This window comes from Polypterus senegalus, chromosome 7 (genome assembly GCF_016835505.1).
Source record: "Polypterus senegalus isolate Bchr_013 chromosome 7, ASM1683550v1, whole genome shotgun sequence".
Classification (NCBI taxonomy): domain Eukaryota; kingdom Metazoa; phylum Chordata; class Cladistia; order Polypteriformes; family Polypteridae; genus Polypterus; species Polypterus senegalus.
The window spans coordinates 33,847,504-33,859,655 of record NC_053160.1 but is presented as its reverse complement, the minus strand read 5'-3'; the positions used below and the strand labels follow the sequence as shown (position 1 = coordinate 33,859,655).

The following is a 12,152-nucleotide window of genomic DNA, read 5'->3' as shown; positions in this document are numbered from 1 at the left end:
GCAAAGGCTGTGAATACTTATGTTCATGTGATTTCTCAGTTTTTTTTATTTTTAATAAATTTGCAAAAACCTCAAGTAAACTTTTTTCATGTTGTCATTATGGGGTGTTGTGTGTAGAATTCTGAGGAAAAAAATAAATTTAATCCATTTTGGAATAAGGCTGTAACATAACAAAATGTGGAAAAAGTGATGCACTGTGAATACTTTCCGGATGCACTATAGGCTGTGATGAGACAATACCATTTTCTGCATTTAGAAAAACAGAATCTGGAAAGTTAAAATAGGATAAATGGGGAACAGTCAAAATGACATAATTAGGAAGTTTTTTTTTTTTGCTTTGAACCCTAATAACAGAAAAAAAAAGTATAAAGAGCTAATAGGCTTGTCCATTAAAAATTGCTTCCTGAAAATAAACACACTGAAGCTCCTATGGAGTTAGGAAGGTAATTGTAAGGTGGTGTAGAATATAGGAGGGTTTGTGTTTTTATTCTGATGATTCAAGTCATTTAGTCAGAAAAAGTCCCAAGCTCCAGGGAATCTATTCAACGCATAGTAATACAAAGTTTCTTAAAATGTACTGGCTGTTTTCAACACCAAGGTTCCATCCAACCAGATTTTAAGTTCTACTCACAATTGTCAGTCTCATTCATACCTAGGCAGTTGTTGATTTTGGTAGTGCATACACATTTAAGTATTTTCTTTTTCATCTCTTGTATAAAATATTGCCCAAATACAAAATCAAAACCTGAATGGGAATGATGGTTGTCCTGTTGGTTGTTGGCTCATTGAGCACATTGCAACCCCGCTCCTTTACTAGTAATTCCATGTATTTCTCATAAAGAAGAAATTTCTTTCCTTATCATTTTATCAACCACCAAGACAAACTAAGAACAGAAAGAAATGTGGCCACAGAGTGAAAATTTCATTTGGTATTGCCTCTAAAATATTAAAAAGGCATTCCTCATGTTATTCAGTACTGAATGCAGCAACGTGGTATTCAGAATTAGTTGATGTTTTTAGTAAAACAAAGTTTCTGGAGTTACCGCTGCAAAGGCACTGTAAGCATATCATCAATATATTATTCTGCATTCATTTGCCTAAAGAAAGGTTCTATGTATTGTTTGACCCCCAAACCAAGGCAGTCAATATATGCATAAAAGAAAAAAACGGTTTCATTCAGCAAGTTACATTTTCTATAGGGGCACTTTCCTTTGGGACCATATACTTTAGCAATCCCCAAGGAAATGGCAGGGTTACAGCAACAGACAGAAAAAGGTGCAAATATACATATAACAATATTGTCATAACCTTGCATATGTTAACATGAGATAAATACACATGTAACAAGAATTATCTGTACATATGTTGTCAAAGTGATTATAAAGTATCATTTGGGATACAGGAAACAATACTACCTTGGTAATGGGGTGACTCATTATAGAGCCTAATGGCTGAGGGTACAGACAGCCTCACATAGTGCTCTTTTGAGCAATGTAGTTGTCAAAATTTATTAATGAATGTGCTCCTCTTTTTGGCCCAGACCTCTTTCGGGGGTGAGAGTTATTGTCCAGGATAGTAAGCAGCTTCCTGAGAGACCTATGTTCCCCCGCTTCTCCAGTGAGTCCAGCCTGACTCACAAGACTGAATATGTACGTATATGCGTATGTTACACTTACACACACACACACACAATGTGTGGCAGGAGTACTTGACTATAGCCTTTAGTGTATGCACATGGTTTTGATGTGATATATTTCAATTATGCTTTCTTTTTTCTGAAGTTTTTAAAGTTTCAGTTGTCATAGAACAGTTAGAGTAGTAGGAATCTCAGTATTTCTAGACTGGCTGTCAATAAAATAACTCTTGTATTAACCTGAAATGAATTTTCCTTGTCTTACACTTTTTAACTTACTTGTTTGTGTTTATTTGAGTTAAATGTGCTCTCTTACCATTGCAAATTAACTTTACCTATAATCAACAATGTCAATTGGTGATGACTGTGACATTAGTTACTACCATCTTTTAATATTTATAGTGCCAAACCTTAGTGTTCAGTGCACCTTATGTTTTTAGGGAACACACATTTGGATAAGTTAGATCATTAGCATTTGTGATATATGTCTATATTTGTTGTATTTATTCATGTTATTTTGATTTTTTACCCTCTGTTTCTTTTAGGTTCAGGAAGCCTCAGGGCAAAATTTGACATTACTGAGGGACCTTCTAACCCATCAACTCTTGCAGTGCAATTTTTAAGTGAAGGGAGTACACTGTCTGGGCTGGATATAGAACTTGTAGGTACTGGCTACAGACTTTCCTTAACTAAGAAACGATTTGCAACAGGTAAGAATAATTGTACAAATTATACTGATCTTTGCAGAAAAATCATCAAATGTTAACTTTAATACATGAAACAAGATGCAGCTTTTTTGAAAAACATTAATTTTGAACAGTCCTATTATAACCCACATGCCCTCTTTCATCTCAGGACATTGCAAGCATAAAGTCCCTAGTAGGTCTTGTCTTTTTTTTCCAGTCCATTAAAATCCCTTGGTGAGCACTGTAGCACTATCAAGCAAATAAGTAAGACTTTCCTGTTCCATACAATAGTTTGTATGTCCTTTAGGTCTCTTTGCAGTTGGTCATTACTGGTACACCACTGATGGTGAAATGTGACACTCTGCCTGACAAGTTCTGCTCTACTCGTATCCCTAATTCCTAAGTCATCCTTCATGGAATAAAACCTTATCCCTACATAACAGACATTGAGGTGCTGCTTTCCATAGCACTTGTGTTACTTACCTGTATCCATCTAAGTTCAGTACAATTTTAATGCTGCATAGATACGCGAAAGGCTAATGATTATCAGTCACTACAGTTTTACAGATAAATTCTGTAGCTGGCAGCATTATCGTCCATTTAAGATTTTTTTTCAAAGGTGTGCTCATGTAGGAGAACATTTAGATCATATGCTGTTTTGCTCATTTTAGTATGAATGGAAATGGTTCTTGTTTAAAAACGCCTTAGTGGGGTTGTAACCTATATTGGGTAGCTCAAGAGAATGGAAAAAGGATGTAATTATGACATTTAAGCGTATAATAATATACAGAATCATTATTTTACATTTCGGTCTGCCTGCTTAGCTATAATGAACATTAATTTTCTTTGTACTTATTTTTAGGGCGGTATATGGCTGACTCTTGATGTAACTGAAAGCATGGATTCTGAAAAGCACAAGTCACTGTAGCACCTGTAACTTTGATTTGTTTATGGTTATGATTGGGAAAATAGTTTCTAAAATCTGTCAATTTTTATGCAATAACATTATTTCAAAAACATTTGCTAAAGGAAATTTACATTAATGTAAATTCACCATTTTCTGGAAGAAAAAATATTTTTACCACATGAAATTAGCACTGAAGTGATTTTGAACACTTTTTAAAATGGCTTTCAGGAGATTTCTAAAAATTCAAAATTGTATTTGTATTTTTTTAACTTAGACTTTTATAAAGTCAGACCTGTACTATGTAGTCAAATCTGTATAGATATTAATATGTATTGTAATTATATTATGTTCTGCTATTAAAGAAAACTGGCACTAACCATCTTTGCTACAATGTAATAAAATATGTAAACTTCTTAATTTGTATAACTTTGCAAAAGACAATTTTACTAAATTTAACAAGGAGATAATTGCAAGCGTGTTTGTAAATATTTGAATAGAATGAAATGTTTTGTTCTTCCCATGTCATTGTCATGCCATGTCATTCTTTATTGTGCAATTATACGAGTTTGGCAAATGCAACATCTTTGGAATATGTTTGGCATCTCTGATACCAGTAAAATTTCAGATGTAATTGTTTAAAGTGCAATGTCTGTGACATAAGATGTGGCATTTGAAAGTTCATATTTAGAGAAGTCTTGGTCAGTTATTTTTTTCTTGACTAGATTGTCAAATTGGTGCCTCTGTGTTTTTTTTTTTAATACATTTTTATGTCTCTTTATCTGTGTCTAAAATGTGCCTAACTTGATTTTTTTTAGTACTTTATAGATTTTACAATTTCTTTAGCTTTAAACCTTGATTCAGTTTTGATAAAACATACTGTACCTGTCATGGTGAAAAACTGGATTTTGAAGGGAAATAAGGAATGCCACATCAAGGATTATATCAACTATGTTGGTGTGCTCTTCATTGTCAGCATCAGGTTTTAAACATGTATTCTATCCTTCAGGTTTCCACTACAAGAGACATTTCTATTAATAGTTGTCTAGTAGTCAGCAGTGTGTAGTGCACCATATCAAGTGCCACTGAAATGTAACTTTTAGTAAATGATTTGTGCAAAGACTGTTAATTTTTTCTACTTCTGGTCAGCATTTTGGAAGGTTACAGTATAGTTAACGTCAGAACTGTTCTGGTTTTCTTTATATGCATTCATTGTGCACATTTTCCTTCTTTTATTTCAGTAGTCCTTCCTGTCACTGTAATTATTTTTGTTGCTGTAGGAAATGTATAAGTGGTGACGGTCCTACACGTTTAGATCTGAGGGCTATCTTGAAATCTAAAATGCACTTTTATTAACTATACTCACATGAGTGGGTATTTAAATGAGAGACCAAGCTAGATTAAAACAAGTATTAACTCAAGCACATAATCTATGCTACTTGCAGTTTTCTGTGTGCAAACTGCATTTCATCATATGCAATACACATAACAAAGAGGAGCATACACATCATTTACAGTTTATATACTGGTAGTTTCTAACAAAGAAAGTCCAAGAATTGACTTTGATTTTATTAAATTTCTTTGTAAATTAATATACTGCAACACTTTCCCTTTAAGGGGTCCGTAAACACCAAAATTTCAGATCTTTGAATGGGGAAAATAAAACAATAATAATAATAAATTGTTTTATCTTCCAAAGCATTTTAAAGGGAGCAATGGATGTAAGCATCTTTTATTGGTGGGGGGATTAGGGGTATAGGTTGATTAATTACACATATATAGTCAGTATACCTTTGGAAGAGAAATTTGTAAAAGACTAATTTTCTAATTTTTAAACAATACATTAGCACTGCCATGTGTAAAAATGGATTTTTAAATGTTAGTTGCAAATATTGTTACAAGTTTGCCCGTCCTGTTTTTTAAAGCAGACTGCATGGGAAATATTTTTGGGCGAATAAGCCACTATGTAATGTTGTTGCCGTTGCATTGCATTCTCGTTGACCAACAATATTATAATGTAAGGAAGGCTGGAGTAGGATAATGCATGTTGTATTAATTCAAGGTAGGCATTAACGTAAATGCTAGAAAATAGTCATTTATTTATATATATATATATATATATATATATATATATATATATATATATATATATAAAATTTTTGTTAAGAAAATACAAATACATGTGAAAGACTGTTTGAGGCAGTGCCTCTGAAAAGATTTTTTTTTTTGTCTTTTTCATATCACATCAAATAGTCTGAATGCAGTACTGTCTGACTAGAAGGGCTTCTATCTCCCCTGTCACAGTAATATTGTGCAGAGAACAGTTAACAAGAATTTTGTATTGATAATTTTATATTTGAATACCTAGCTCCATATGTTTTACATCAAGTACACAATGCAAGAATTAGATTTATATAACAGCAATATTCTTTGATAGTTGTTAGCAATGGTCATCAGGGACAAATTAAAAATCTAATTTAGCAATAAAATGTTTGGCCTTTGTTTTGCTAACAGTTACTAATAGAATAATGGTAAAAGGGCCAAAAGGAAAAATATGTTAAAAAAAAGGATAAATGATAAAAAGGTCAGTTTAATTGGAAACACTATTGGATCCCCATCAGTTATCTGCATTTGTATGATACAGAATGACCTTACAGTATATGTCCAATTTAGTCAAATCAGACTGGCTTTGGAAATGTATGTTTTAATATTTTTCTTGTAAAATGATCAATTTGATCATATGTTTACAACTGGGAACCCAACCATTTTTGTGCACAGTTAAATATAAATACCTAAGAGAACTGAATATATTAAGCAAGCTGGTCTTTGCTTTCTTACACATTATTTGTATGCACCTCACAAACATTAAATTTCACTTAGAAATTAACATTGTAAGATGTTTCTTGGTGAATGTTTTAGTAAACACTTTGTTTTCTAACCAAAAGCAAAACAAAAAATTTTGTAAATACAATTTATTGAAATGTAAATTTTTTTCTGAATCTTGTCACCTGTCTTCACTTTATAATTCATTGTGCCTGTAATAAATGTATAATATATACATGCTATATATGTATGTCTGTATGTATGTTTTCATTCATTATATATATATATATATATATATATATATATATATATATATATATATATATATATATATATATATATATATATATATATATATATAATGTAATAAAAATATAAAATCCATATAAAATTTTGTTTGTCTTTATTAGGTAAACTTTCTAATGACAATAAAAGTCCTATGAAAATGTTCTATGGACCTCACATGTTAAATTCAAGGAGGGTGTTATGGGATTTAAAAAGCATACATTATTATGTTTCTCGCCAGAGTGGTATGCAAGTTTGAATTTGGCACATATTTACCATCTCTGTGCAGTGTGAATGGATTCCCTTCAATATTAAAGATTTGCAGGTTGATGTTGGAATCTAACTTTGCCCTCTTTTGGGTACATGAGAGTGCCCTGCCATTGACTGATACCCTCTCCAGGACTGGTTTCTCACTTATACCCTTTGTGGGTAGGATGGCTTCCGGCTTCAGTAATCCTTTCGCAAAACGTTCAATGTATGCCATACATCACCATTCCAACTAATGAAAATGCTTGCATATTGTGCACAAGATGGCCCTTTCTCTTTATTAAAGACCTTTACTTGAGATCTCCAAATAGCTTGCATTTCTTTATATTATCTTATTTCTAATTACACATTACTATTTATCCTTCATTTAGTGAGGATATGCTTTTCATATGTATTCACTCATTTTCAGCCTCATCATTGCACAAATATTTTACATCATCAGTACAGAGTAGCCACTAGCAATCTGTAATTAATGTCTACAATGGACATCACCCACCCAGATCAACCAGCACCCAACTGCACACCCTACCCCAAACACAAGATATCAAAAGGTGTATTCAGTTACTCGAGTGCAGCTTGGTCACAATGCCACAATGTATCAATTATGTGAGTAGAATATTGCACAGATGGTATTACTCAAAGGTATACTGTATATACTGTATGCAAAATAATTGTACTAAAGCTCCATAGTATAAAAGGTTTTGGGATCATTTCGCCAGCTGGGAAAAAAAATATATTTGTTAAACATGCTGAATATTCAAGTGGGTCTTGTGATAAAAAGCCTCTCCTTCCAGGGTTACTTCCTGCCTTGCATCCAAAATTTCCAGAATGTAGTTTGGCCCCTGATGACCCCATACTGGAGTAAGATGTTTTGTGCTGCTACCATATTGGTGGGAGGACACAAGAGTGGCACGGAAAGGGTTACAGCTTAGGTTGTCTGGCCTTGAGCATATGACCTAACCTGCCAGTGCTTCTGTTATAAAACTACTAACTCAGACTGACTAAATGACGCTTTTACTAGGCCCGTCTCTCCTTCTCTTGTACTTCTCTACTCAGTTATATTGCAATCCAGTGGAGTGGAGCTTCTTTCCATAAAAGATGAGTACAGCAATAATTGAATGATAGCAACATACCTGAATGGCACTGTAAATCAGGTGTATCCCTTCAGGAGTCTGCAGATGGGCATTTCCAAAAAGATATTGTTTGTTCCTTAAGCTAGGAGTGTTCTAGAATAATTAAATAAAAGTGACAGTTAATTCAGCAGCCCCACCAGTCAAAAATTCTAGTACATATGTATGTACTGTATGCATATGAAAAGACTTGGACAATGGTGAAAAAAATGCTGTCAAATCCATAGTTTTATTAATCATTAAACATCACAGAAAAGTGCAGTAAACAGAAAAAAAATTAAATTAAATCAATACTTGGTGTGAGTGGACTTTACCTTAGAAGCAGTAGCAATGAAGTATACTTTTACAATTATTAAGTATACTTGAATTTATTTTGTGAAGGTCCTCACATGCTCAGTTGTTCCAAGCCTCTTGGAGACCTTACTACAGCTCAACTGCAGACTTTGGCCATCTTGCTTGCTTCTGTTTTTGCAGATAATTCCAGGCTGCCTTAAGATCTGGGTTCTGTGGTTGCCATGCCATCTGTTACTGGATTCCTTGTTCCTCTTTTCACTTCAGACAGTTTTAATTGATTCTGGTCATGACTGTGAGGTCCTTGTCATGCTGCTAGAATTAAACTGCAGCAGATCAGGTGCCTCCCTGATGATACGGCAAGATAGATAAGAGCAAAAATGGGAAATTTTGACTTGTCACTCCAGGGCACCTGCTACTGCTTGTCTGCACCCCAGTTCTTGTGAGTCATTTGGGTTTATTTCCACCATAAAGGAGTGGCTCTTTGGTTGCAACACTTTCATGAAGATTATCCCTGGTAAGACTTCTCCATAATGTAGATGGGTGTACCAGGGTTCCCTGTGTTTTCTGCCAGTTCTGTGCTAGATATGTTCTGATGTCAAAGGGAAGCAAGCTTCCTGTGTTTCTCATTTGCTGCTCTCAGTTTCCATGGCTAAACACTGTATTTCTGGTCCCAACCTTGCCCATTTATTAATGCTTCTATAGAAGAGCCTGGAGAGCACATCTAGAAACGCCTGTCTGCTACAAACGTTCTGCTTGGGAGAGATGTTGATGACACGGGCTGAGCACCTTATATCTTGCCATTATGCTAACTTTAGCCATGGTCTAAGATTTGCCACAAACTCCCCATTTTAGTATGGTTGTCCCTTGCCCACTCTTATTTCATCTGCACAAATGTTTCTGTTTCAGTTTATCCATCATCACTTAATGCCACTGATCATTAGCCCCTTAATCAATGCCTATAACATCTATCTGACAGCCTTGTGTTTTTTTTTCAGTAGAATGTGCTAGATTACTATGTTAGCTTCTTTTTTTAAGAAATCTAATATTTTATTGCTTCACTTTTTGTAAATGGAATGCATGCAAATCTGAGTTGTCCTCTTTTCTATAAACACAATAATCTAGATGGCATAAAATAACAGTGCAAAGCAAATATTTTTGTAAATTATCTAAAGTGCCTAAGATATACGTATACTCACACTGATACACAGTTGGCCGCGCATACGAAAAACATAAATTAACTTTCACATTATATAGTTTAAAAGCATTTTGTACAGTGGTGTGAAAAACTATTTGCCCCCTTCCTGATTTCTTATTCTTTTGCATGTTTGTCACACAAAATGTTTCTGATCATCAAACACATTTAACCATTAGTCAAATATAACACAAGTAAACACAAAATGCAGTTTTTAAATGATGGTTTTTATTATTTAGGGAGAAGAAAAATCCAAACCTACATGGCCCTGTTTGAAAAAGTAATTGCCCCCTGAACCTAATGACTGGCTGGGCCACCCTTAGCAGTAATAACTGCAATCAAGCGTTTGCGATAACTTGCAATGAGTCTTTTACAGCGCTCTGGAGGAATTTTGGCCCACTCATCTTTGCAGAATTGTTGTAATTCAGCTTTATTTGAGGGTTTTCTAGCATGAACCGCCTTTTTAAGGTCATGCCATAGCATCTCAATTGGATTCAGGTCAGGACCTTGACTAGGCCACTCCAAAGTCTTCATTTTGTTTTTTCTTCAGCCATTCAGAGGTGGATTTGCGGGTGTGTTTTGGGTCATTGTCCTGTTGCAACACCCAAGATCACTTCAGCTTGAGTTGACGAACAGATGGCCGGACATTCTCCTTCAGGATTTTTTTGGTAGACAGTAGAATTCATGGTTCCATCTATTAGAGCAAGCCTTCCAGGTCCTGAAGCAGCAAAACAACCCCAGACCATCACACTACCACCACCATATTTTACTGTTGGTATGATGTTCTTTTTCTGAAATGCTGTGTTCCTTTTACGCCAGATGTAACGGGACATTTGCCTTCCAAAAAGTTCAACTTTTGTCTCATCAGTCCACAAGGTATTTTCCCAAAAGTCTTGGCAATCATTGAGATGTTTCTTAGCAAACTTGAGACAAGCCCTAATGTTCTTTTTGCTTAACAGTGGTTTGCGTCTTGGAAATATGCCATGCAGGCCATTTTTGCCCAGTCTCTTTCTTATGGTGGAGTCGTGAACACTGACCTTAATTGAGGCAAGTGAGGCCTGCAGTTCTTTAGACGTTGTCCTGGGGTCTTTTGTGACCTCTCGGATGAGTCGTCTCTGCGCTCTTGGGGTAATTTTGGTCGGCCGGCCACTCCTGGGAAGGTTCACCACTGTTCCATGTTTTTGCCTTTTGTGGATAATGGCTCTCACTGTGGTTCGCTGGAGTCCCAAAGCTTTAGAAATGGCTTTATAACCTTTACCAGACTGATAGATCTCAATTACTTCTGTTCTCATTTGTTCCTGAATTTCTTTGGATCTTGGCATGATGTCTAGCTTTTGGTCTACTTCTCTGTGTCAGGCAGCTCCTATTGAAGTGATTTCTTGATTGAAACAGGTGTGGCAGTAATCAGGCCTGGGGGGGCTACGGAAATTGAACTCAGGTGTGATACACCACAGTTAGGTTATTTTTAACAAGGGGCAATTACTTTTTCACACAGGGCCATGTAGGTTTGGATTTTTTTTTCTCCCTAAATAATAAAAAACACCATTTAAAAAATGCATTTTGTGTTTACTTGTGTTATATTTGACTAATGGTTAAATGTGTTTGATGATCAGAAAAATTTTGTGTGACAAACATGCAAAAGAATAAGAAATCAGGAAGGGGGCAAATAGTTTTTCACACCACTGTATCTGTTTGATAAAACGGATTAATTGCTAAAGTTCTTAAAAACTTAAAAAGGGAGTTCAGATTACTTAAGTTTACTTATTGAAACTTGCACTTTTTTATCATTTTATCATCCTGGATGCAATTGTACAAATAATTCACCCAAACTTGGCTGAACTTGTCAACCTTTTTCTTTTGTTGTGTGTGTTTAAGGTTAAGATCAGTTTTTAAGAAGTTTCTTTCCTTTCTGCACATATGGAATACAGAATGAGAGAAATCATCTAAATGACTGTGCACATTCCTTAAGAAAAAAACTGGAATCACAATAAATTAATTTAGAAGTTTGACAGATAGGTAAAATAACTATAACAGCATAAGAGCATGAAACATTTAACAGCAAATGTGACGCATAAAAAAAGACATGTCAGTCAGTCTGGACTAAGCTAATTTAGAAGCAGAAATGATGAGATCTACGTTAATTTTAGAAGGTTTATAAATTACATCCTCCCTGCGTGCAAATCCTGTTGCCTTTCTGCTAGAGATGGGAAAATGATACAGAAGAGTCGAAGCTTATGTCAGTCAATCTGAAGTGTAATGAGTCGAATCAGTGTCCAAGTACAAAACACCGCTGTCACGTGACCCGTGACGTTTGAAGCTTTGAACGTCATCAGTGATTCAAAGTGTACATTTTTTGTTTGACAGCGTTTCGTCGGTTTGACAGCTTTGGCTGAGGCTTGGAATCTTTTTCGGTACAAATGGAAAGAAACCCTCAAAGCTTCATTTTTCCATCACCACTTCTGCTTGCGTGGGTGGTTGGAATTAGTAGTATGGGCAACAACAATGTGGGAGTCATTTCAGATTAATTGGTGTTTACACATAATTGTTCAGATCACTTAAACTAAATTTTGTAATGAAGCTAATATTTATTAATCGTCTAAATTCGTTTATTCCATACTAAAACTGGCAAACATACAGTACTGAACAATAAAAGTTGAGTCCAATGCAACACCTCGAGCTGAAAAACTGATGAACAAATGGGGAGAATTTACTGAAGAGTGTATAGAGCGCCATTTTAAGAAACTAAAGATAGTACCTTTACAGTAACGCGCACAAGAAGCATAAACATTACCATCATTGAAAACGCGCCTGATTTACTAAAAAATGGTTACTTACCAAAACTACCGAAATTGCCACCACACAAAATGTTAAATTATTGGAATTGCCATTCAGGTGCAAGAATTACAAATGCTACACCTTTAAAACGCCAATTAAATCC

General features: G+C 34.9%; 1 protein-coding gene across 5 annotated transcripts in view; it reads left to right on the top strand.

The window, feature by feature from the left end:
• The window catches only part of fcho2 (FCH and mu domain containing endocytic adaptor 2), a 167,256-nt gene extending 161,039 nt beyond the window's left edge, over positions 1–6,217 (top strand). For all 5 annotated transcript variants that reach the window (XM_039758460.1, XM_039758462.1, XM_039758461.1 and 2 more), the window contains 2 exons: positions 2,179–2,343; positions 3,182–6,217. In XM_039758460.1, the coding sequence (XP_039614394.1) occupies positions 2,179–2,343; positions 3,182–3,204 (188 nt within the window). In that variant the 3' untranslated portion in view covers positions 3,205–6,217. The remainder of the gene's footprint in view (positions 1–2,178; positions 2,344–3,181) is intronic.
• The last annotated feature ends 5,935 nt before the right edge of the window (positions 6,218–12,152 follow it).